This window comes from Phaenicophaeus curvirostris, chromosome 8 (genome assembly GCF_032191515.1).
Source record: "Phaenicophaeus curvirostris isolate KB17595 chromosome 8, BPBGC_Pcur_1.0, whole genome shotgun sequence".
Taxonomy (NCBI): domain Eukaryota; kingdom Metazoa; phylum Chordata; class Aves; order Cuculiformes; family Cuculidae; genus Phaenicophaeus; species Phaenicophaeus curvirostris.
In genome coordinates this window covers 28,759,579-28,785,886 of record NC_091399.1, presented here as the reverse complement: position 1 = coordinate 28,785,886, position 26,308 = coordinate 28,759,579, and the positions used below count along the sequence as shown (strand labels likewise).

The 26,308-nt window shown below is 39.2% G+C and overlaps 2 protein-coding genes across 2 annotated transcripts in view; one reads left to right on the top strand and one right to left on the bottom strand.

The window, feature by feature from the left end:
* AKR1A1 (aldo-keto reductase family 1 member A1) overlaps positions 1–26,308 on the bottom strand; it is a 186,640-nt gene that overhangs the window by 108,686 nt on the left and 51,646 nt on the right. The window lies entirely within an intron of this gene.
* Positions 1–26,308, top strand: part of TESK2 (testis associated actin remodelling kinase 2) — a 77,330-nt gene that overhangs the window by 16,588 nt on the left and 34,434 nt on the right. Inside the window, exons 3-4 of the mRNA XM_069862959.1 lie at positions 6,513–6,634; positions 15,123–15,171. Coding sequence (XP_069719060.1) covers positions 6,513–6,634; positions 15,123–15,171 — 171 coding nt within the window. The remainder of the gene's footprint in view (positions 1–6,512; positions 6,635–15,122; positions 15,172–26,308) is intronic.

Here is a 26,308-nt window from a genome sequence, read left to right as displayed (position 1 = left end):
TTAGGAAAACTCAGCTTGAAGTGTTTCTTACTTCAAGAGCATCTGTAGATTATGTAAATGCCATCATTTTTCACACAAGATAAATCCATAGGAACACGGGAAATGTTTAACCAAATAGGATAATGAGGACACAGTGTATGTCTGTATGTATTATGTTTGGATGTTACAATAGCCATTTGTAGATGTTAAACTTCCAGTTTCCCTGGCAGGTAGCTAGCAATATTGCCTCCATTTTATAGATGCAATTAAAGAGGGAATCAAAGTAAATGAAGTAGCATGCCCAGGGCTGTTCAATGAGCCGATTGTAGCTAACATTAAAAATGAAGAGTAAGCTCCCAGTGCTGTACTTAAAGCTCAATATTTCTTTTCCTTTCCAGACTATGACATTAGACTTGTGTATAAAGTACATGCTTGAGCTGTGGTATAACAATGCTCCTCTGCATTTTATTGCCTAGTACTTCAGAGGTGGGTCCCTGTTCCTTCTCCTGGGTTGCCAAGGGAAATTTATATGGTTACGTTCTGCTGAACTGGCTACAAAATCAGTCAGCTTCCCCACCCAGGCTGTGCCTGTTTATATCTCATCTCAAACTGTGGAACAATAGTCCTCTGATTAATTTGTGCTTTTTCTCAAAATAAGACTGTAGTCTCTTTTTGTCTTTAAGATTTGATTGAGATCAAGTTAACGGCAGAGAGATATGCGCAGTTTCCTCTCAATAAATGGTTTGTTTAAAAGAAATGAATGCTGTATTTTGGGCTCTGGTTCTACATTCGTGGGCAGTGAAGTAAAAATACAAAAGAGAAATTGAGGGAATTTTGGCACACACAAATAGATTTACAAAGTATCAACAGTACTGCTGTCTCACCAATTATACATTTGCTTTAGTTTAGTAAAAAAAAAATTTGGAAAACTTGTTTGACTGTTGGTGTGGAATATGCTGTAATAATTGAACTTAATACTTTCCTGAACTGGTGGTGCTAGAAGTTACAGAAGTTATTGAAGTAGGATATTTGTTTCATGACCAATAACAAGCCTTTATACTGAAGGGAAAATGGTAAAGGCTCTAACTTTTTCTGTGTATTTCTCACAGTTGTTTTTAGTAATAGAAATTAATGGGAGTCACAGTTACCATCAGGGTTTTGAATGCTTTGAGGTTTTGGTTCGTGCCTGTTTTCTGTATGTCTTCTGAACCTGTGCTAAAGCTCTTGTACCGCATGGTGACTAGTTTTGTTTGGCAAAGTTTTGTTACACTTGGCAGGCTTCTTCACTAGAAGAAGTTAGTGTGTAGTGACGTATACAACTACTCTGAAAACACCCACAACCCAATCTGACTCCCTAGCATCAATGTAACAGCTGGACTGGTGCATTTCCTGAAGCTTCTATTTGTCACTGCAGATTTTCCTAGTAACATGAGGAAGTTTTTTTACTTGATATAAGCATCACTACTATGAATATGTGTATCTGACTATGGGTGCATTTTGAAGTTTAGAAAAACATTTGAGATTGCAGTTTTACAGTGCGATCTGAGCTGAAGAACAGGTTTGTCTTCTCAATTAAAGGGAGCTTTCTTCAGTCAAACATAGTTATACTGTGTAGTGTGGTTAGTACAAACAGCCTAGAGGGCTGACTATGGTAATATCTTCATCTCTTGTCATCACAAGAGAAAATACTTGCAAATCAGATGAAGACAGAGAAAAGAGATTGATAAAAGGTGGCATAGATAAATAAAAAATCACTGGACCTTTGCTGTGTATGTCCCTAACATGAAAGCTGAAGACTGACTGTGGAGGATAGATTTGAATTGGTGAGTGTAAGGTTGGTGAGCCAGTATAAGTAAAAATACATGCAGCATTTTTGTGGATAATACAGTGAGCTCAGAAATGAGAAGCAATCTCGGGGAAGGCCATTTGTTTGGACTAGAGAGGGCTGCTTTTAAAATGGCACTTCAGACATAAGGCAGAAAAGGTGAAGGTGAAATGGCCAGATGAAAATTGAGATGTGTAAAAAAAAAAAAATAAAAAAAAATTGGTGTGAGTGCTAGAGTAGAAGAGGCAACATGATTTTTGTAGTAAGCTGTGTAAGATCTGTAAATGTAATTAAGCATTGAGGCTGGATGCCAGAAGAGAGAAAGGTGAGGAAAAACTGGGAAGCAATTAATTGCAATTTTGGAAGAGAACAGTGACAAAATACTTCCAACTCATTGTTATATTGTTGGAAAATAATGAAAATGCAGTGAAAAACTAGGTGCAACACTAGAAGTTATATTGGCACGTTTGTAACATCAATAGTAGGAAGTGTTCCTCAGATGCTCAGTCCAAGGACAATTGGAAAGGTACAGTTAATAGTAAAGATCAAGAAGGCTTTGTGAAAGATGAAATCAAGCTAGATTTCAGCTGTTGCTTAAATACTCCTCCCCTTTCAGTCCAGGCAAAATGTGGAAACAATGTAAAGCCTTGGATTTTCAGAAAGCTGTGCTTTATCCATATGACTGGAAAATAATTATTTAAATTATGTTTGGTTTTTAGTAATAAAAAAATCGTAGCTAAACAGCAAGCTGAAAATTGAAAACATTGGTTTTCGCAGGATATTCCTTGTGTGAATTTGGGGCAGCATTTACATAGCATATAGTTCTTTTGAGTGTGAGCCCTGCTCAATCACTATTAGGAGTTTTCCTTCAAATATATTACTATATCTTTACCTGGACCCATGACTTCCTCTACTACTCACTTTCTTCTAAAGAAGATCGGAACATGTTTGGAGACACAGTGAACAGGCAGGCCGTGCAGCTGGCTGTAGCCGTGTCAAAGTACTTACAAAGTACTTTGATCCTAGAAGAATTGGAGTGCAAAGGGACAGTTTAACTGCCTGCCAGCAATAAAACAGGGAGGCAGTATCTGGTTACTGTGACCTCGGAGATGGAGACACATAGGTAAGCAGACTGAGATGTCAGAAGTGTGTGCAAAGCAGCATGGGAAAGCAGCTGTGGGATTGTTAGAATATTTCTAAGCAGAGACACAATCATCCAGACAACATTGAAAGGTTACTTGCTCTGATATGCAAGCAACCCTAATTAATAATAATGTCAACAGCTTTAAAAGCTTTACAGCGATCTGTTAAGTTGCATCAATGAAAGTTTTGAGTTGCATGAGTGAATCCCTGCTTATGTCGAGTATTCAGGGATGTGCCTGAGGCAAACTGCCTTGTAAACAAATATTAAATAGGATCAACGATATTTCCAAAATATTTACTAATTTTCCTTCTGGAGTGGTCAGGCGGTTGAAACATCACTTCTGTGCTTTCAGTGCACAGAAGTGGCCTGAAAGGAGATGAAGGATTAAAACTGAACGGTTTGACTGGGTTTTGGCAAGGGATGCCACAATAGACCCAAATTACATCTAGGGTACGATTGACAAGGAAGTAGGCAGAGGGTAGCGTAACTGATAGCTCCTTCTATGTAGGCTTGTCTATTCCCTCTTGGCAGTCTGTTCTTCCCACGGAAATACTGTTTGCCAGCAGTACTTCAGAGGAGAGAACGCAATTAGCCTTATGAACATTCCAAGTGATTAGAATTGTGTTCCATGATGTATAAACCGGTATTTGATTTCACTCATAATATTGGGTACTGTCCTCTTGAAGATGCCCTCCCACCTTCAGTTCTGCTTCATCCTCCTTGCTTAAAGGGAAACTAGCAAGAGAGTAAGAGTCTCTGTTTTCCCACCCCTCCTTTGGTTTGATTAGGTAATTTGCTGTTCTATCAGATTTGGCAGAAATACATCTTCCAGCATTGGAACAATACATAGAAGTTCAAGTGAAATCCCTGGTCTTACTTTACAGTGTCCTTTTAAGTGAAACATAGCACAGTGCAGTGCTGGGGGCTGTGACCGGTTACATGGACAGAATATGCCATATATGCTAGAAATCTGAGCTATTCCCAAGCATGGGGAAAATGATTTTATAAAACAAACAAGCAAAGAACCCCCAGACCTCACCACTAAACCTTGTTAAGTCCGTCAGGAGTGAAAAGAAAGGGAGGATGAAAAATTTTGTCTTTGCAAATGTGGCTCAGGTTTCCATGGATGTGGAGTTAGTGCTGTGGACAGTCAGACCTTTGAGAAGGAGTTGCTAACTGCTACTTCTTGTGTATCAGACCTGAAAATCCAGGAAGCATGCAGGACAGTGCCCTAAAACTTACCCATCCTCTTCTCTGAGGTTTTTCCTAGATTAAGAAGAGTGGTCAGAACAAGGAAAAGGCAAAGAACAAGGAAGCAGGTGCTGTGATGGATTCTGCTTTTACCTCAGGATTGAGGCAAAAAGACTTGAAATTTTGGTACAGAACTGAGTGAACTATAGAAATAGGCAGGAAATTAAGAGGTAGTTAGCAGATGTAACGAGAACACAAATATTGTTTAACACCATACACTGACCAAGTTCCTGCTTGCCTTCTACCTCTATTCATTTGCTGTTGGCAGACCTTGAGAATTCTGTGTTAGTGAAAAGCTGATGTCAGAGGAAGTTCTGTTGAGAGTTTCTTTCTGCCTGTAGGAGTCAAGTTCCTTCCAATTCTTCCCTGCAAACCCAAATTACTCCACCACAACACCCAAGAGTCTTAACCCTCCACCCAGAGGCTGACACAGCTGCTGTGTATAAATTCAAAGCTTTCAAGCTGTATTTTTGTCTCAATTTAAATTTGCATTGTGGGAACAAATCTTCCTTTATCTCTATGAAAGCATTTTTGATTTTTTTCCTCATTCCTCAGCCAGAGCACTACTGCAAATAAAACTAATGCGCAAGTACAACGTAGTTTGTTTTTTTTAAAGTCTATATATAGATATTGACCTGCCCAGTGTAGCTTGTTCATTCAAATTGGCTGGTATGCAAAAGCTGTGTAATTAAGAATTAATGAAAGCACACAATAGACACTAGAAACCTGACAAGTAACAATAAACCCCATCAACTTTACATGCTATCATCCTGCTTAAAACCAATAAGCATGCCAAACAGGCAAGATGGGTTATGTGCAGAAGGATTCTAGATTGTCTTGTTATAATGCACTAAAGCTGTAGTTTGACCAGTTTTATTTTAAAGCCGGTATTGCCACTGAAAGGAAGAGTTCTGTGCTTACGAACTTGCTGCTGATTTCTGCTCTCAGTGCTGGTTTCTATATCCTTCTCTCCTCCTTTCTGTGATCCTTCTTGCACTGGGATTACTGGATGACTGTGGGTGAGGCAGCTGAGAAGCTTGTGGGCAGGTGGCAAAGCAGGAGAAAATGCATCTCTGAGGCTCTTTCTCTACTCGATTAGTCCCTCTATGTTGTTTACTGCACTTAAGTGTGATGTTTCCAGTGCTACCTTATACTTCAGGCTAGGATGGGAATAGGCAATTTGGAAGTGTTAACCCAGGCACACATCTGAAATGTGACACCCTTTCCTCCCAGTACATCCTGTGCTGAATGCCTGGTGCTTTGTGTCTAGGTGAGAATGTGTAGCTGAAATACACCCCTTGTTCTTGCAGACGAGGAGTACAAACTAAACTTGAAAATGGGTGTCACTGCCTCAGACCTACCAGTGAGCCTCACCTCCAAAAATCATACCCAGCTTTTTTCTTGCATCTGCTTATCACGAGTTCAGCTGTTTTTCCATAACTCACATATGACAGTTAAAGAAGGCTTTTATTGGAAAAGATGAACAGGGCCTTCCAGAATAATAGGAGGCAAGCTGCCATTGTTTAAAACGTAGGTAGTTTGTCTGTACCTGCATTATCAAATAGATTTCTGTTTTAAGTTAGAAAGATGATGAGTTTTGAGATTCTAGCATCACAGACTTTGCTAAACTAATCTCCGTAAACATGGATGGATTTGCCGTGGTGGTAGTTCAATGCTGTAAGAAGCACCCCTTTTCTGTGCTGCAGGTACTGGAAGAAAATCATGGGAACACATTTCCAGGAATGCTACTGGTCTACGTTAGCCACTGCTAATGTCCCAGTCTAGGTGATACCGTGGCCGGTAACTTTTCTGTTTTGCAGCAGGGGCTGGTATGGATGCTTTGTGTCCACTAAATGTATAATCTAGTTTGTGGTCTTGATTCAGAAGTAGACATCGAGTACCTCTGAAACCTGTCCTTTAGTTGTAACCTGCAGGTCCTCTCATAACACATTCTGTGGAACAATGACAGTGTGGGTGGAATGAAGGTGAGTTTCATAGGTGTTGGAGTAGATTACTTTCTCTCCCTGGAAAGAAAAGTGGCTTCCTTCATTTGTAATAGGAAGCTGATAAACTTTTTTTTCCCAACTTCTTAAGCTTTTAGTCATTACCAGTTGTAAGAGAAGAGCAAAACGCCTTTTCGTGTTTGGGTAGTATGCTTGTAGAAAGTAATCCTTTTGATAAAGACTACAGGAATCGGCGTAGATCAAGTTGTTCGTCATGAAGGATCTCTGTGTTGTACTACAACGTTCCTGTTTTTTTAGTCTTGCTTGTCATATCCCGATATCCTTACCATTTTTTGCTTGTATCCTGTAGGTAAGGCACAGAACTTCAGACCAGGTAATGGCTTTGAAGATGAACACACTGAACAGCAACAGAGCAAACATGCTGAAGGAGGTTCAACTTATGAACAGGCTCTCACATCCAAACATCTTAAGGTATACTGGCTTTTTTTATGAATCATGTAGAGATAGGTTGTCTTTAGTAGAGCTTTTCTAATTATTTTTTTTAATTTGCGTGTTATTGTAGCTGTATCTGTTATGAATGTTTGGATCAGTTTCTGATTTAATGGAAGAAAGGGAGAAGTAAGAAAAGACAGATTGAAAATCCATGTGATTTTTGGTATCCGGACTTGACCAGCGATGAGTATCCTAGTTCAGAGAAAACCTTTCACATTATATCATTTTACTGATTCATTAGAAATTTATAGAGAGTGAAATTTGGCTTCTCTTCATGAACTTAAATTACTGCAGATTTAACACCATTCAAATAATCTATTGTTACTAATCTTGAAGATTAACAATGCAAACTGTCATAACTTGCTGATATTTTTAGGTCTGCTTTCTATTTTTTAGTATTTTCTTACTGTAGTGTTGCAAGGTGGGCTAAGAGGGACTGAAGAAAAGAAGCTAGAGTTTAACTGTCTGATTTATCTACTCTTGAAAGGAAAAAGATAGTTCTTGTTTTGGAATAGATTACTGTATTCAAATCCAAAATGTTTCAATGTGTATCTTAGTATTCCTTGCATCTTTTCAATCTTGGTTACTCTTTAATGGTGATGTCACAAGCAATTAACATAATCAGCTGAAGCCATAACATTAAGAAGTTTAAAGGCATGGTGACAGTGCACCAAATAACTGTTTCTCCTAAAATGCTATTGCGCTACTTCGATACTCTCAGGTGGCACAGCCTTTTCTGAAAAGGGTGAACTTTAAGTAAATTTATTAACTCTTATTCACCAGGCTGCTAAATAGTACATATATAGTACTGAATTCTAAAATCCATTATAACCAGCCTTTCTGATCCTTGAAATCCTGGCTTGGTTTTCATCAACTGATTGGTAACAATATTATTTTGTTCATTTCCCTCAGTATTTGTGAGGAGACATAGTGGAAGCATTTGGATTATCTGTAGGGAGTATGTAATTAATCATTCCCATTTTCTATCATTTTGTTTTCTTAAAAAAACCCCAACAACCAAGAATGTGAACTTACAGTTTTTACTCATAGTAAAGTGTATGAGTCCTATCGCGGTGTATTTATTCAAGTGTTGTAGTAATCCATCCCTAATTAAATTCTTAGTCTGTTTTCTCTGCTCCAAGGTGAGGTGAATTCCTAGCAACTACTCTGGCTTTTCTGTTTGGTTTTTGTAATGATGTCAGATATCTGTCTTTTCTGGTTTTGGGGTCATTATTTCTTATATCTATGCACTACTTCCTTTCTCTCAGAATTCTTAAGCGGCATATGATCCTGGGTTCTGATAAAGCAGCTTTTTTAGTAAGGTTTGTGGAAAGAGTAACTTCATAGGATTGGCATTGTCAGAATCATGAAGTCAGTACTTTTCATCAGTTTCTTTATCAACTTTCTGTGGTTTCTAAACCTTTGTTTTAAAAAGCATCTAGCTCTACAAGTCTGAAAGTATTTCATTTAGGCTGGCATGAGGGAAAGTAGGAAACTGACAGTTTTGACAGGCAAAAAGCATTCATTTGCAAGTTAATGTAACCCTGCCTCCCCTTGAACAACGTGGCACAGGTGTTGCTGAGAACAAAAGTTATTGTGCTCAGTTCTGAGCAATTGCTAAAATTAAAACATCTTATGATGTCTAAAAGATCATATCGATGATATACTGGTCCCCTCTGACCATAAAGCCTATGAATAATTTGAAGTCAGTGGTGTTGCACAGATGGTCCTGCAGAAAGAACAATAGTGTATTGATTTATTCATGAAGCAGAAAAGGAATTACATTTGGTCTCCCAGTTATTACACGGGATTAATAGAGAAATCTATTTTTTCTGTGTGCTCAACTAAGCGGTTAGAAGTAAATACATAAGAAATAAATTACTTAAACAGAAGTATTTTTTCTCTGCACAATTTGTTTTGAAGAATAAGCTAGACTTGCTTTATGAATGGCTTGATTTGAGACTTCATCAAATAGTTGGTTTTCTGGTACAAAATATTGCCTTTTTCATATATATTAGGTTAGTAACCTTGCTGGGCAGCAAAGACGTTCCAACAGAAAATGCAAATGAGGACTATTTAATTTTAGTTTATTCTTTTACTGAATAATGCACAGTAAAATTTATTATTTTTCTCTGTAGCAGATAACATTTTTATGTGTTAGTTACGTTTCACTTTTTTTTTTTTTGGTTTAAAATCACTTACTGCAGTGTTTCCAGTCCCTTTATATCTGGGAGATGACTTTGCCTTTTTAAAGTGCTACCTGTCTATGTGTCTGCATATAGATTGCTGTGATGTTGCTAGTAAAACATCCTACAACAACATGTTCTTGCTGAAATGTTTCCTAGGATTATTTTAGAATATTTTAAGCTAATGTTAGTATTTAAAGGGAATGATCCTTTTCCAAGAGGTTCTAATGTGTAACTTCACCTTTCCAGGGACCATGAGCTACCTCAGTTTACTGTTAAATGTTATTTCTGTCGCTTAATTTCTGTCCTTTGAAGTTCTTCCTTTGTATTGACTAGTAAACTGTTCTGTCACTAGCATTAAGTTTACGTATGGGTTCCTGAATCTCTTCCACGTGCCTTGAAGGTGTACTCTGATTTTATGTAACGCATACATACATACATTGGAGCTTCATCTTCTGTAAGCTCCAGGGCTACCTACCGTTAACTTAAACTGTAAACAAGTTACTTACCTTAGTGCTGATCTGTTGTTTGTCAGTAAGGATACTAAGTGGATTCTTAGGCTGAAATGTTGAGGTCATGTGTTGAGGTTCATGGTAGCAGGTAGAGGGCTGTGAGGTGCTCTGATATAAAGTGGCTTGTAAAATTATGAAACTGGATAAATAACTGGCTTTATAGCACCTAAAATCTGCTGTCAGCCTATTTCAAGATGTGCAGTTCAGTCAGTCAATGTTTTAGAAAGTGAATGTCGGATTCAAAAGTGATGCATTTATTCTAGTATGCTGAAATCCTGATGCTGTAGTACCTAAAATCTGTAACTGAATCAGTGGTTTTGCCCTAGAAATCTTCCTTGGTTTATAGGAACTCAGTGATACTGAAGAGAGAAGAGATTCCTCTTCCTAGTGTATTTGATAGCCAACAATCGTTAGTATCCTTTGAATGATTAAAAATACCCATCTCTTTGCCAGTGCTCCAAAATACACAGCAGCTTTTTACAAGATAACTGTTCCGGTGTGCATGTAGTTAACTTCTCCATGTTATTGCAAATATTCTTGTACTTTTGTTGTTGATTGCATCGATACATGTATCTAAAACATATATTAAAAAACCTTTTTCTAATATATTTTCCATTAAGAAAATGAGAAATTGCTCTGTGTTAAAGGGATTATTTTGGCAAAAGTATTTTTGTCATTCTGTTAAGAATGTTTTGGAATAGAAGACTCTACATCTTGCAGCTATGTTAGCATGATTGTAAAAAGTAAGTTTGTTTTTTTTCTCCTTCCCTCTTGCTTCCTATTTCAATTAGCAGATGTGATTCCACAAGGCAGAGTAGACTTTAGCTAATATAGTAACTTCTTGTTCAGCCACTGTCTGGTGATCATAAGGAACTATCTATGAAAAGATCTGCTGGCTTTGTCTATGTTGTTATCCTCCCAGGGATCAGTTTAGGGACATTTGAGGCATGGATAGACTAATGGTGTTCATGAAGTGCTCGTATCATCTCTATCTCCCCCTCACTCCTGCATCCAAAACATGGAGGGCTAAAATGCTTTTCTGCCTCTGATCTACACTTCTCCTTGCTGTGGGTGTGCCAGCTCTGTCACGTCTTCCCTCAAAACAGATGGTAAGAGCAGGAGTGGAAAAGGAACCTGGGGTTCTGGTTTGCACCATGTGATGTTTACTGTAGCCACTTTTATACAGGTTGGCTGATACGTGGTAAGTCTGTAACTACCTAGGTTAGGGAAACCAAAGTCTGGAGTGTTTCTTCACTCACTTATTAGCTTGTGTCCCACTTACAGCCCAGTGCTGTTGAAGGCTTGGCTTAGATCCAGTACCAGGGTTACGAACGGTCTGGCTTGTAAATATTTTTCACTGCTTTGCTGCTTCTCCAAGTGCTGATGTGCTGCCATAGTCACAAGATTTCTACCCAAATCACAGTAAGAAAATATGTGTAAAAAGGACTCAAAAATTCTCTGTCTTTGTGTCCTAGGCTGGGAGCCTTGGGGCTGCAGCCTGAGAAATTGATACCTTTTCATTCTGGTAATGTCTTACAGGTGTGTGTTTCTCTTCTTCACAGGTGAAGTGGTGCGTTAACACAGATTCTCCATCTCTTGTACTGCCTGCTAAATTAGTGCATCTTCATTTTTGAGATAGAATTTCAGTCTTTGTCGCTAGTGTTTGCATCAAAAAGTATTTCTATATTTAATCTGTACCCTGGGAACTTCATTTAAAACATTCTCCATGCAGAAAGCTGTAGCTCATGTCTTAAGTGCTCTCATGGGAGCACTTGGAGGTATTGCTGTGTTTGGCAGCGAGTGTGCGGGCAGATCGAGTCATTGATCAAATCCACCTTCTTGCGTGTGCACAGACCCACACGAATAAGCAAGCAGTGTGCGTATTATATTAAATCCTTTCAAGGAAAATTATATTTCATCTCCTTTCAGACAAATCTAGCGCACAATTCCAGGGTATTTTTGTGCAGTTTTCTCCTGTCAAACCTTTCTTTTTGTGGAATTACTTGTGAGTGACATTATTACAATAGGCAGAAGGATGGCTTTTCTCTTTTAATATCCTTTGTCTATATTGAACAGTGCTTTAATGGAAAAGAATACTTATACTTCTCTCTGTGTAATGTGGAGTATTTTAGAAATGCAGAACACAAGACAGCGGAAGAGAGGCTGCGTGCATCATGTAGAATGTTAGAGAGTACAGCTGAAATGCCCTACCTCCATGTTTTGAATCAAAATGCAAGTGTAGAAAAGTTTAAATATGTTTTTAATCTAGCATGGTGCCTAAAACATCAAGAAACGTCTTAATGCAAACTTAATAGTTTTACCCTCTTCATTCTCCAATAACAGCCACTGCAATGAAATAAATATCTCTGTTTTGACTTTGCTTCTCTTTGTTACTGAGCTCATATGAGAGACTTTTGCATTGGAGTATTTGGTTTGTTTCTTATTTTTAATGTTATCATCGAACTGCTGAATTTTCTCATATAAGCAGTAGATTTCAGAGGAGATCAATTTATTCTGTTGGACTGTAGCTGTCCCAGGTTTATATAGAGAACACAGACATGTCCCAGTGAAGTTCTTTTAATGGGAAGCATGTGTGCAATGTCTAGATGTCCACAGTGGATATTAGTTATGCTTGGTACATCACAGGGAAGCAAAGATTGCAGATGGAGGCTACAGTTTTTAGTCTCGCCTTTTCTGTCCAGCATTTTCTCCCTAGCACTAAACTGACAGCAATTTGTGTAACTGCTGTAATGGACTAAGAAATATCCACAGTACCTTCTCTTGCTCTTGTCTAGGAGGGCAGGTATTCCAGATTGATTGAGGAACAACTTGGTTTACGGAAAGAGACTTCCAACATCTAAACATCCCTGACATTTGTTAGAAAGCATTTTGTGGTGGAAATGTGCTGTGCTGAGGGTGGACTCAAATAGCATCCTTCATGTTTTCAGCTTCTGGGGAAGCTTTTCCAACTGCTAATTATGATTTTGGAAGTGCTTCAGCTTTCCTGATAAGGCCAAATGCGTTGTCTTGACAGTAAACTTCCTTAAATCTGCAAAAAGTCTCCTGTTTTGTGGAGGACTGGCTCATTAGAAGCTGCTTCCGACTGGAATGCTTATAGGAAGTGTAACCTTTGGCTGACAAGACATTCTGCTGAAGTTCACCTACAAGCACGTTTTGGCTCTGGAGACAATCCGTCTAGCCAAGAGGAATGTTCTCAGCTGTACTGGGCCAGCGTGTCAGCTTCCTATCCACAGAACGTGGAATCTCATCTGGGCAATCTCAGAAATTGAAATCGTATGTTAAGTCTACCAAGAAATACAATTACCAAGCAAGCAGTTGCACGTGTTATCTTGTAGAGCAAATGCTTTCCAACAGGGTTTTGTAGCAGTATTTGGCTTCTTATTGTTTGATACAGCAGCTGTGAAGAAGTTTTCCAGCAACTTGGATTACTAGAGGTCTATTCTATCAATCTCTTTTCCAGATTCTGAAAACTGAGATTCTTGACGCAAAGTTTAAATGGGTTCAGTATGTTGCTTGTAAACTCATTAATTCTGTCTTTATCACTGTATGAGGTTTCTCTTTTTCTGGGGTAATAACCTCTAAATATGTGGGATTTATGAACGTATCTTTATGTCCATTTTTTTTCCATGAGATCACGATATTGAGCTTTGGTTTTAATTTCTGATTTAAAGTTAGAAATGTATGTCTGTTTCCCAGCAGAAACTTTAAACACGGAAGAAGCTTTGAGCTCTTAACTCTCGGTGCCTTGAGCCAGTGTGATTTTTCTGCCTTAAGTGGAGGTTCACAAAGATTACGAGTTAGGTTTCCTTTGAGACCAAAACAGGTTGACAGAAAAATCTATGTTCCAACAATCTTTGGGTGACAGCGAGGTTTTTCCCCTTTGCTAAAGGTGAGACTAAAGATTAAATTTTTTGAGAATTTTAATAAACACTTAATTGTACTCCTATTTTAGAATTAAGTCAAATAGAGTGAATTCCTAATTTGAAAGTAATGTAATACACCTTTGCAAAGTAAGAGATTGTATATAGATGAAAGCATCATTATTTTTAATTACTTAGCCTCAGTTTTTGTTGAGTGAAAATGCTGCAGTACTGGGTTAACCTTGTGTCATTAGCATGTTTCACAAAAGAGAAAATAATATTTTCAAAAGTTGTCTAATAGTGGGACTGATGTCTTGGATTTTTTTCCCCATTTTTTGCTTGTGAATAAAGCTGTAACACCATGCCTGATAGCTCTGGACTCTTTCGAAATGCGTTAAGGAACAAACAGATTTCTGCTGTGGAGCAGCCTGGATTTTTAGTCTCAGGAAGCTTAATTTGTCAACTTGTTTGCAAAATTGTTCATATGCAATTGCTGCATGAAGCGAAACTCTGGAGCAGCAATGTTTTTGAGTAGATGACATACCTAAAGGAACCCTTCTCCCCTTTCCTCTGAATACCTGGTCATGTTCTACTGCTTGTCATTAAATGAGAGGAATGGAATTTTCACTATATCCCAAATTAAAATTTGCATATTAAATTTGGGGAATATTATTTGAGATGAGAACAGGCAATAGCCATCCAAGTACAAGTCCTGCTTCTTCTTCGGTTGTAAACAGATTTCCACAGATCAGCTTAGGCAAAGGACTTTACCTACGTTATTTTTCTTTGGCTGCTTGTAATTTACCAGTCAGCTGTTAGACAAGAAGAGAACAGTGAGGATCATTCATTTCTTCAAAAGCGGCTTAGCTGAACTAGTACTACATGTGTCTTGCATAATTTTGTTTTTAAATTCAGCAATGTTTGAGGATATAAAAGGTCCTTTTCCTTCAAATTCTTCTCCACAAGATTCCCCTGTCACATTTAATGAAATTGTTCATTTCTGCCCCTTGCTTGCAAAGTGGAAATCTCTGAACATTGTGGAAATGACAGACAACGTATTTTCACTTGTTGAGAACAAAATGTAAATGATAGAACTGAAAATTAGTTAATCTAAAAAGAACCAATACTTTATCTGTGCAGGGAGGGATCTGACATGCACTCAATTTAAGTTTTCCAGAGCTTTCTCATGGCAGATATTTACAGTGAATATTAATTTACATTTGTCACTTTTAATTTCAGCTTGTATGGTGGTAAAAATGAGCTTTCAATTGTTCCTTTATGTTAAATATATCACACATTCTTCATCCCTTTCCAGAAAAATTAAGAGTGACTGTCATTACAGCAGGAGTCTGAACTTTGTGCAGTGTGGGTAACTTCTGTAGAATAGGGGGTTGGGGAGGAGAAGTTACAGCACGTATGTGCATTCATGTTCCTGAGTGGTTAGGAATGGGATAGGATGAAACATCTTTATGCTTACGCAGCAAAATGCAAAGGGAAGTAATTTTCTGTTTATGCAGACCAACAGTGGACTACTTGGCCTAAGCTTCCTTAAAACAGAATCCTGAGACGGTTCCTTTCTGTGTAAATCATTATGTTGGCCTTTGTTTGTAGTAAAATTAGCAATTTTCCATCTTGAGTTTGAGCTCTCTCCTGTGCTCTCCTGGAACTGCCAATTCAGATTATATTGTAGTGCAGACGCATGTTTTTGGTTTGTGCAAGATGTTTAAATAATCAGCCTTGAAGTATGCAGTATCTGTGAGGCTGAATTATTTTTTTTCTTTTTCCTTTTTTCTTGGCATATCCAGTACTTCCTACTAGCTTAGTTTCTTTAAAGAAAAGAGGGGGGGGAAAAAAGCCCAAACCATTTTTCTTTTCTTGTTTCTTTTAGGTTTATGGGTGTCTGTGTGCATCAAGGACAACTACACGCACTTACTGAGGTAAGACTATTTAAAATATCCATGCTCAATATGAAACAGTTCTCCATCGTTCTCCATCCAGATTCTGCATCTGCGCATCACCTTAAGTGATATTTTTTTTATGGTGACTCGTGAGTTAAGCGCACGCTGCTTGCTCTGCAGTGGGAGGACTGCAGGATCAGACTCAGAACTGTACTTTGTTCTTGGCCCTTATGTCTTTTCTCATCAGAAGTACTTATAAGGATGAAAAAAAATCACCGTGGGAACATTAAATGTCACTGATAATATTCTGAATGAGAGATGTGGATTACCGTTGAATTGCTCCTAAATATTATTTGCTTCAGTGACATTGCATTGTATTTAAGTCTAATGTATACTCTAATTGTGTGTACATTTCACAAGTGAATCAGGGATGTGTCAGCTGGGTAATATTAGTGTATTCAGTCTCTACCGTGTTTTCTTTTGGAATAATATCAAGAATAACATCATTACAACTTAATCTGAGACCAGTAAAAAAGAATTATTCCACTGCCCATATACCCTGGCCAGGATCTAGGTCTTAAATGAGGAACTGAAGTTTCCATTCATGTGAGTCTTCCCACCAAGTTTTACTGGGTTGTACGCTTAATCCCCTTGTAAACGGCTCAGGAAAAACAAGAAGAGAGTATTCTCGTTAGGAATAGTGTTGCCTGTTTTGAGTCAAAAATCAATAAAATGTTTTCCTGCTGGCTTGGTTTGAATACAGATTGAGGAAAAACTCATGTTTTGTAAAGTTAATGTTTCTGATTTACTTCTATTTAGTTGGAAATTCTCAATTAAAAGATTAACCCTTTCCCACCCTGCACAGACAAGTATGTTATTAATTGGTGGTTAAAAAGGGTTCCTGCTACGCTTGCTAAGAACTACTGCAAAATGAGAAGAGTGCATAGCTGTGTGCCAGTCATCAGGGTACGTGTGGCCATGGCCTTCAGTAATTTTCATACACGGCTCTGAGGCAAAGATGCAAATGTGTGGGCAGTGAATTTCTTCACCTTCTGGGGTGACAATTCTGCAATTCTAGTTCCTATTAGAGTGAGGCACACCAGTTCACAGTGGCTGTATTTGTAGCATAAGAGCAAAGATAAAGACACTTCCAGAAATTTCAAGCTACAGCATATGTGAGGGAACCTTTGGTACAAGAGGAACAGTTTGTTCCTTCCCCTCCTTCCCTCTCCTGTGCTCAGCAGAGGAAATGTTTCTAAGATTTGGCATTAGATGGCTGATCAAGTCCTTCAGGCAGGCTTTGCTGACTTTGACAGTTTCTTTTGGATTTCTGATCAGTTAAAACAGGAGGTTTCAGGCCCTTCTACTCACTAAACATGTCCTAGAAGAGATGGATCTTCATCACACTTTATTGTACTAAATCTTGGCAGATCTTCCTCAGTGTGGGTTTTGAGTTGATTGGTTTGTTTGTCCCCTCCTCCCCCCCCATCGCATTTCTTGCCATTTAAACAGCCCTCCCCGCCCAGAAAGCCAAAAAATGAAAACAGCACAGATGCTTCCTCATGGAGAGCTAACTTCATAGCTGTTTGCTTTGTTCAGCTATTTTTGAGTTCTTGGCAAGCAAATAAATCTAAGAAAGGCTTCAGAGAATAGCTTTTTGAGGTTATAATTCAGAATAACAGAAGAGATTCCTGAAACATCTTGAGACCAAAAAGGAAAAGTTTTAGACTGAAGGTTGATGCAAAATTTGACAAACAGAATAGCTTTAGTGACATATTAACCTATGTGTAGTGATCACTGCTTTTCTTATGTGGACCAAGGTGGACATTTAATGCCTTTTGATAGGAAGAAAAATGACCAAAGTCTATCATAGGTTGATGTTGTAGGGAATCCACACACAATTGTGTCCAGTACAGTGGTGGTTCGGTTTTACGGAGCTTTTAACAGTTAAGAGCTCTGTATGTTCCAAGTGGAGGAAGTAGTTGGGTTTTCTGGCAACAGCAGTGGCATTTTTCATCTTGAAGTGTGTGTAGAGTAATAGTGGAGCTCTGAAAGCTTCTGGAGGTTAGAGAAGGGGGCTGAAATTGCTGGCTGAGGGAATTATTAGTAAGATGGACGTGGTGAATCACCAGTTCAAATATAGCCCAGGAGGATAAACAAATCAGCCCTGTCTCATGGCTTTTTTTCAGCTTGTGGTTGAAAAGATGGTCTCCTGGCTTCCAGTGCTCAACATAATTGATAGTAGCCTGATGCTATTAGCACTTGGAGAACTTCTGCCAGGGTTTCACTCCTTTGGAGATGAAACTGTTGATTCAGAGGCCCATTGCTCAATAGGTGTCTGAGTCACTGCAAGGAGAACCCTCTCTTGCACTACCTTATGCTGGACCTGTTCTGTAAGGAGCTTAATTATCTCTTCTTGTGTTTTGAGAGTACAGTTGATGATACACCTAAGTAAAAGGGATATGGGATCATGTAGATTTTTGAGGGCGTGATGGGAAATTGTGTGTGTTTGTATGTATATGTTTCCATGACAGAAGAAGTTGAGGACTAGAGGCAAATGTTTGGTGAATGGATTTAGGCAACCTGTGTGATAGCCTTCTGTGCTATTAGCAGGCAGGGCAATAACCACAAATGGTGTGAGAGGAGCCTTGAGGATTTTATAAGCCTGTTAGGGGGCTACGTTTGTAATACACGGTGCTTTGTTACTGGAAGGCAGAGTGTGGAGCGTTACAGATTTCTTCTCTTGCATGTGTAAACACATGGGAGGCTAAAAGGCAGTGGATCATGCAGAGCAGGTTTTTTGCTGCTCTGATGAGAAAGGTGTTGTTATATGTAGGCCCTGGGATTTTCCCTTTTGGCAGCATTTTATGTTGTTTTAATCGTCCTCTCTCAAGTGGCTTTTGTTTTTAAAACTGTTGGGCAAGAAGCAGTTTCTGTTTGTTTTGGTTTGTTTTTTTCAAAATAAGAATGGAATTGTTTAATTTTAGACTGCTCTGGGACTTTGGCCTTGTTCAGAATCAACAGTCTTATCAGTTCTGAAAATCCAATATTGTTTTTGAAGCTCTTGGCCCAGAAGCTGTGGCATGTGCCTCTTCTGAAATAGTTCAGTATCTGTCCTTAGAGTCGCGGAAAGGTTTAGGCTGACAGGCACCTCTGTCCTTGCAAGCACTCAGTTAAGAAACATTTCAAGAAAGTGAAGTAGCTGCTTTACTGGGTGTGCTGCTCGGATGAGCTGGCAGGTGTTGGACTGCCTCCATAACTCTGAGCTAGTGGACACACATTTGCTGTGCTGTTTTCTGTAAAACCAGGAGCTGGGAGTTCCTTTCTCGAGATTCTGCTCGCATCTGTAGCTAGTGGTTTGTTTCTGTAACTACAAGAATCTGCAGGGCTTCCTGCTGTACTGCATGCCTCTCCAGCTGAATTTCAGCCTCTCTTTCAAGCCTCTGTCTGTTTTCTGGTCACCTTCCTAATCTGACAACTCTCTATTTGCTTCCATTCCTTAATATCCTGGCACAGAGCATCCTCAGACTTGGAGAAACTTGCATTTTAGTACGAGCTCTGGTGTCAGTCAGTGTGAGATGCTGCTGAGCATTCAGGGACCAGGACTGAGCCACCGCCAGGAGGTCAGCAGACGTCGTGCTCTCCAGGGCACATGAAGCTGTGAGCCAGTTAGTCTGGAGCAGCCATTGCTAAAGAGCAATAGTGTATGATCTTAACCCATACAGATTTACCATGGAACGGATCCACGAGCAAGCACCAATTTTAGATGGGAGGCAAACAAATGCATTTGTGTGTTGCAGGTTCTATAGGCCCATGCTATTCTACTGAAGCAGGTAACAGAGCATATGGTCTATAAAAACCACTTAATACCTTTTTGTGGGTCTTAAATTATTTGTTCAGCAGGTTTATCTGAATTTCTAAGAGAGACGTCAGGCTAAAATCTTGTTATAATTAGATGTATATATATATATGCACAAAACAAGTCGTGCATCTTGATAATTCATTCTTAAAGGAAATGAAAACCCTAACAGCTGTGTGCATAGGTGATGAGGAAGGGAAAGTTATGTATTGATTGGGATGGCTTGAAATTGCAGTGCTTCACAAACAATAGTTAATTGTAACAACAGAAGTTTTATGGCCATTAATTCAAGCTGGATGATACAAAAGTGCACAAATGCTTGGCTGCCGCCATCTGAAGCTGTAGCTTTACTTGCTCAGTGCAGGAGCTGACATGCACTGGAACTCTCTTGGGCAGTATTGTCTCAGCCAGCAGTAGGATCTGCTGTCTGCCTGATGCCTCTCTTGCAGTCTTGCCGTCTTTCTCCTTGCTGGTGTCTTACCCGGTCAGTCCCGATTCCATCCCAAGTGTCCTGGGTCTAAGAGTATACCTGGCCAGCCTTGGTTTTAAGCTGCTGTAAGCTGTTACTTCGACAATGGTGAGGTAGCTGGAAGGGGTAAGCCAGCTTTTCTGTGCACCTGGCTCCCCCGGCGCATCCCACTCGCTGAGTTCTCCGTATCAGCTGCTTTGCGTACTGCGCCTTGGAAGTGCTGTGTGTATGAAAGTGCCTTGGAGTCTAAAATGTTTCCTGGGTGCTTAGTGTGGTGCTGTCTGCAACAGAGCGCGCTGGCGATGTGTGCAGTATGGACAACAGAGTTCAGTGCAGATATATGTGGCAAAAAGTGCTGTAAGAATAAGCTTGACTGTTTCTTTAACTTTTTCTTTTTTTTAAAAGAGAATCCACAGAATTATTTGAGCTGAAAATGTGCACGGGTTCAATTAATTTTTATATAGCTGTGTCATAAACCCCAGGAAAAAAATAACTACAGAAATCCTTCCACACACGTTAATTTTTATCTTGGGCAAGATAATTGCTATGGGACAATTTTGACATGATGCACTGCAACAACTTACCAAATTTGACGCTGCTGTTTTTACCATCAACCACACTTCAGCGTTTTGAGGCAAGAATGCTGTTATGTAGCAGTCTGGAAAATACTTCTTTTCCCCCTGTACCCTCTCCTTCCTTGTTTAGTAGATCCCTGTTGTACTCCTAGAACTCATCTAAATGAAAGACCCTGTAGCTTTTGGAGAGAGAGGGTTTTTTTTCAATAAGTTCCTCTGCTTTTCCTCCCAACAGCAGTAATTTAATTAGTCTATAGATGCAGTTAGTGGAGTTTCAGGACTCTGGAGACTTTCCTTTTTTTAGGATTTTGATTTTTTTTCACTTTTGGAGATAGCACTAATGGAGAATTAAAAATGTTAAAAGCTTAAAATTCTCAGAATTGTTACAGTTGTGCTGAATTATCATTTTACAAGGAAGGGAAAATAAGTTCTTTGAGCAGGAAGGCCCTTCTGATATGTAGTTTTTGCAGGTGGAATCTACAGTTAAAAATACTTCATTTTCCTTCTTTCTTTTTTTCTCCCTGGAGTTCTTACGCACCTTTCTATGGGGAGCCTTTGACCCTGGAATGGAGAAAGCCAGACAGACACTACTTAGGTCTCCTCCTCTAAAACTTTATGCTGCAATAAAAATTGTAGAGGTACATTGCCTCCCAGATGGCAATTGCTCACTTTTGAGAGTTTTAAAAAGCCTTAGAACACCCTTCCTTCCCTGCTTCTTTGTCCCTCCCGTGTCCTGTAACACTTGCCAATCCCTGCGGTTATTCCACTAGTGTGATTCATATTGTTTGAATAACTTGTGTAGCACTGCAAATATTTAACTGAGCTTTGATGATCACAGTAGGCTTGCCTGTCAGACCTAGAGAACTCGGTGTATTTAGCGCTGTGGTTCCTATTACCAGCCATTGTGCTAATATTCCATACAGCAAGGGAATTGTTCCCTGTTTAGGTTTTGCCTGTTTGCCAGCTCACATTTAGTACCGTGTAGTTGAGCCTCCAAAGTCCCTTCACCCCACATCCTGCAGGGAAAGAGGGGAGGGAAATGAGAGGCAAAAGACTTACGGGTTGGAAACTAGAAATACAGCTTTAATGAAACGATAATGACAACAATAGAAATAAATAAAAAGTAATAAAATATAAGCAAATATATGAGATGGTGTTGTCATCCCACCCCTCGATGACTTTACATTATCACAAATACTGCAGAGCAGACATGAGGGAATGAATCCATGGCTAGGAGGGAGCTGGATTCAGGAAAGCACGGATCTGGGATCAGGAGCAACCAGACAAACGAGGCCTTCACTGGACATCAGCCATTGTAGAAGAGAGTGAGACCCTTGTGATCTTTCAAGTTGATACAGAGTATGACGTCAATGGAATGGAATACTCCATCGGTCGGTTTAGGGTCACTTGCCCTATTTGCTCCTCCTCGTAGGTGCGGCTCCTTTTCCACCACCTTGAGGATGGCCTCGGTTAAGCATAAGCATTGGACTTTTTTGCATAGTAATGCGCTGTGTTATCGCTTTAGAGAAGATCACTGTCTCAAAAACATGCAGTTAGTTTTCAGAGAAATGAAGTTGCATACAGCAACTCAGTCACAAAACTGATGCTAATTTACCGCAACCTGCAACACCATCCAATTTAGAGGAAAAAGAGGACCCCAACAATTTAGAGAATTATTAGAGAAGCCCTTTACTTCATGTAAGATTAAAGGTTTAGGTATTACTTAATGTCAAGCCGTGCTGATTAGAAGCTTCCAGATCAGGTTACATTCCTTTAGCTTGTGCTTTTCATTAGCAACCCATGCTTACTGAAATTGTCCTGAGGCACTTTATAGAGTCTTTTTTATTGTAGTACTGACAAAGACAATTCAAGAGGAGGAGCAAAAAGCAGAAGGGTGAGGAAACTCTGGAGATGTTTTGGTCCTTTATATCTTCTCAGGATTGGTCCCTAATTCTGATCTAATATGGTCTCATTTGCATACATAAAGCATGTTACTTGAGTGTATTGGAGGTCTCGGGCAGTATGATAAGTTACTTACTTTATGGTCTTGTGAAACCGGCAACTGCTGTGACTTTGTGAAGGAATGCAGTAAGCAATTGCGTAAACTCTATTGAATATTTTTGGTGACTCCTCTGAGAATGTACCTGTTAATTCTAAATGTGTAAAAATGGAATTTGCTTTAAAGTAACTTTAAAAAAAAGATACAATAATGACAAAGGGTATCTTACAGATGACTTTCAGGAGCCAACAGCTGGCATTTTTAAATGCTTCCCGGCTGAGATGCTGCAGAAGGACTGGCTGCTTAAACTTGTAAGAACTCTAAGTATGTGTAAAATTCTGCAGATTAAACTGATCCTTATGATCTCTCAGCCAATGAATTGCATGACCTATGGATTAATACTGTAATAAATCTCTACTTTACAAACTTTATTCTTTTTGTTCGTAGTGCAGATATTTTTTTGTGGCAGGTGTTGGAGCTACAGCTTCATTTTATGTACTTCCCTAGGAACAGGAAAAAGAGGAGTCCTTTCAGTGGTGCTGTACTGGTACCAGTGCTGGAAAGCATAGTGCGTAGAGGCAGTCTGGGCCTTTGGAGGTATAAAACCCAAGTACCAGGAGCGTTAAGTTTAGCCTTACCAGAGGTCTGTCAGAGGCATTGGTTCCTCTGTTAAACTATGGTTACTTTCTACCCCTCCTGGTATGGACTTGAGTATGACAATTGAATATTTAGTTCCAGGAAAGAATACCTTGATGACAAGAATGGTTATATGGTCTAAAACTAGAGTGCCAATTGCTATTATTTGCTTGCCCCTTTTGTCGAAGGACTGAAGTCCAGCCAAAACACATCTGTGTTATTTCCTCTGTTAATGTGGTTGTTTGGGTTCATTAGCTTTTCCCTTACAGGAGTCATTAAGAGTCAGGCCTTGCATATACTTGCTTCAAGGTCACCTGGACCCCAGGGACTTTACCTCTCAAGAAGAGTAATGGTAAACTTGTCTGGTGCAGCAGCAGCTGTATTTCCTTAATGACTGAGAACTGTCTGAGAAATTGGCTGTAGGACCTGAGAAGAGTAAGGATTGTGGCAGCAGAGGTAGGGTTTAAAACAGCTGAAAATAACTTGAGTGTTTGGAAGACTAGACTAGTCTGTAGTGTAAAAGGTGAGAAATCCTTCCATTTCACTGCATTTGTTTTTTCCAGCACTAAAACAGAACAAATGTGTCGTGTAAGATCTGCAGTGCTTCATTTGTGTTCTTGTTCACTTATAATCTCACCACAGGAGAACTGTTCCAAGCTAATAGATGCTTTGAAATATCTAATTAGTTCTAGCATCCTTTTTTAAACTACATGGAACTGTGGATTTTTTTTACTTTGGGGAATAGAGTTAAGGGGAACCTACAAGATGCAGGAATCTTTGTAACTGTGTGCCTGAATATCAACACAATCTTTTTAGGTTTAAAAAACGTGTACAGAAAGACAAATCTATTGCCTGCATTTTGTACTTCATTGCTTTTGAACACCAGAGCTGTTGGGAAGAACTGAAAGTATCACGTTCCTTGTCGCATACAGCAGCGATCTGGCTGAAAGGAAACAGATGTAGGTAATGGGGACTTTTTCTTAGAGCCAAAAATTTAGGAAGCTTCTGTTTATGTTCCAAGATGAATGTGTTTATAACATGGCAAACCACATCTCTAGCAATGTCTTTTAGAAAATTTAAAGATCCTGAATCTTTAAATTGATAAGCCTTGGGATATGCTTCAGAGTTTGGTTTCAAAACATCGTCTTTAGCTTTTGCTTAAATTGTTGTCACCTTAAAAGAGAGATCTGTGAACTTGAACATTAGGTACTTGTGTGTGTGCTTATATGTGAAAAAAGTTATTTTAACAGCTTTATCCAGGACCACATGTACTCATTGTGCTTTCTTCTATTCCTGTGTAGCTTACAAAATGACTCCTAGCACATCTTTGATCGTTTTGAAATGCAGTGATAATTTTTTTTATAAATTTGTTTCAGTGCAGACACTTCTCTTTGTCTCTTGATTGCTTATAACAGAATTTCAAAAATACTTGTCAGCTCTTGAGCCATATTTGGTCTTAATTTTACACTCTTCCCAGCATATGGACTGTGAGTTTCAGTTTTGCTCTAACAGTTCACTTGGGTTCTCAGTTTAATTTATAGAAAGTGGCTGAACGCGCTCTCAGCAAATGTAGTTTGACAAGCTCGACCTCATCCTTTCTCTGTGCTATGCAGGGCATCATGCTGTTTTATCTTCAAAGAAGTTTCCTTTTTCTCCGTGGATTCATGCTCTTTAGAGTAGTACAGCATGTCTTTCTCCAACTTCAGAGATCCACATAGGAAAGGCTTAATACATCTGACACTTCCCAGCTTGCAGAATGGAAGAGACCTGTTCCTGTGCCGTTGATCCTTGCCAAGAAGTATGGGCGGCTCTAGAAGCAACTGTCCCCTCATGCAGTATTAACTGGAAATTACTAGACTAATTAACCATATTGGTTTGGGGACTGAGGTATCTGCCCTAACTATATTTTTTGAAAGGGTGCATGAAGAAAAAGAGAATAAAAATACTCCCATTTTCAGTAACGACTCAGTGTAGATTATCAGCTCTAGGAAGACCAAGGAAGGGTTAGAAGGATATGAGCACTATCATGCTGTTTTAGCAGCTAAAGACATCTCATTTTTGTTAAAATAATGTTGCAGGTACTTCTACTGAGCCTAGATGATCAGTTATTCCAGCTGAAGAGCTGCAGATTCTGGTACCAATCATTGTACCTTGTACGTGAGATTTGAGTTAGGCTGATGAAAAGTAAAAGTAAGCTTGGCTCACCTGTATGCACCAGTGGATGGAAGATTAAATCTAAACATGGTGTGTGTAATAAGTAAATTCAACTGTTCATAGTAGAGTTTAAAAAGCTTTTAGAAAAGGGAGGGTAGCGTTGGTATTTGGGAGAATGTCGCACTGTTTAAACCTTATGCTATAGCTTTTTGTGAATTATTTTGTAACACAAAAAGGCAGTGTGTCTAAGACAGTGAAGTTATTTCACAGAAGTTAAGACAAAGTGCATATTCTTTTGTTTATATTATTTTCCTTGGGAACCAAATATTTTTGTGAATTAGTTAAAAGGAAAAAAGACTTCAGTCCCAAACACAGCTTGATGTACTGTACATACCAAAAAAGCCCATTTAAAATCACCCAAGGGGGCCTGGCCTTCAATGACAGGAGGCAGGAAATTTAGTGCTCTGGCTGAAATTCCATCTCCAGTTCATACTTTTGCAGCCTTGTGGCGTATGTGGCATGCTGGACCCTTCAGTTCTTTCTTCAGAGAAAATGATACAGGCCTCCACAGGAGTTTCAAAAAAGTCTTTGTAGCTTTGCAGGTTTTAGTACTTAAATATCAAAAGTCAGGTTCTTGGAAAGCATGCAGGGGACCTTAAAGTTAGGTGATCTTTCAGTTTTTTTCCTACATCTGGTGGCTATTTAGTTTTTCACGAATGAAAATTAACCATCTTGTCTCACTGCAGTGATCAATGATCTAGGGTTTCCAGAAAAACAGTGAAGAATAGAGGATTTCTTTTAGTCTAGTTTTTGAGTTGGTCGCATCAAGTTAGCCCCTCAAGAAAGCAAGGGCCCCTGTGGCACAGCTTCACTTTGATAGGAAGCTACTGTACCTAGTTGCAACACTTGCTCTGGGGATAGGAGGAAGCTTTAATTATGGAATTTGTGTGTATTCCTGTGGCTGTGTGCCTGATAAATTTTGAGGGAATTGGTCAAATCATATCTTTTTAAAGAGGGTGATTTCTGATCTGTACACGTGCAGAATTACAATAATAAATAAGAGAGGTTCAAGTAGGTCCTTGCTTTACAGAAAGGTAGAACTGCTTCTCAAAAAGCTACAGCAAAAAGCTTAGTTGTGGGAAACAAAGCTGACCAGAATGTTGTCTGATGGCGGATGCAGGCTGGCCTTACAGGATTGCTCTCAGAGGGAAATGCTGACCAATCAGTTAAGGGGAAAACCTGTGGGTTGGTGGTGACCAGGTAACTTAAGCACATTGAGGACGTGTCTCCAGAACAAGCCTCCCCTTCTACCAGAAGCAGACAAGCTATGAAAGATGTGCAAGCCCTGCGTTGTTCTGAAGGCGCAGGGAAACCACTAGATGCATTTTCAGTATGTGGTTAGCCAAAGTGAGCAGGGTGGGTTCTCACAGAGAAGAAAGTTCAGAAATAAGAACTGCTATAATCAGAGACCCTAAAGAAATCCT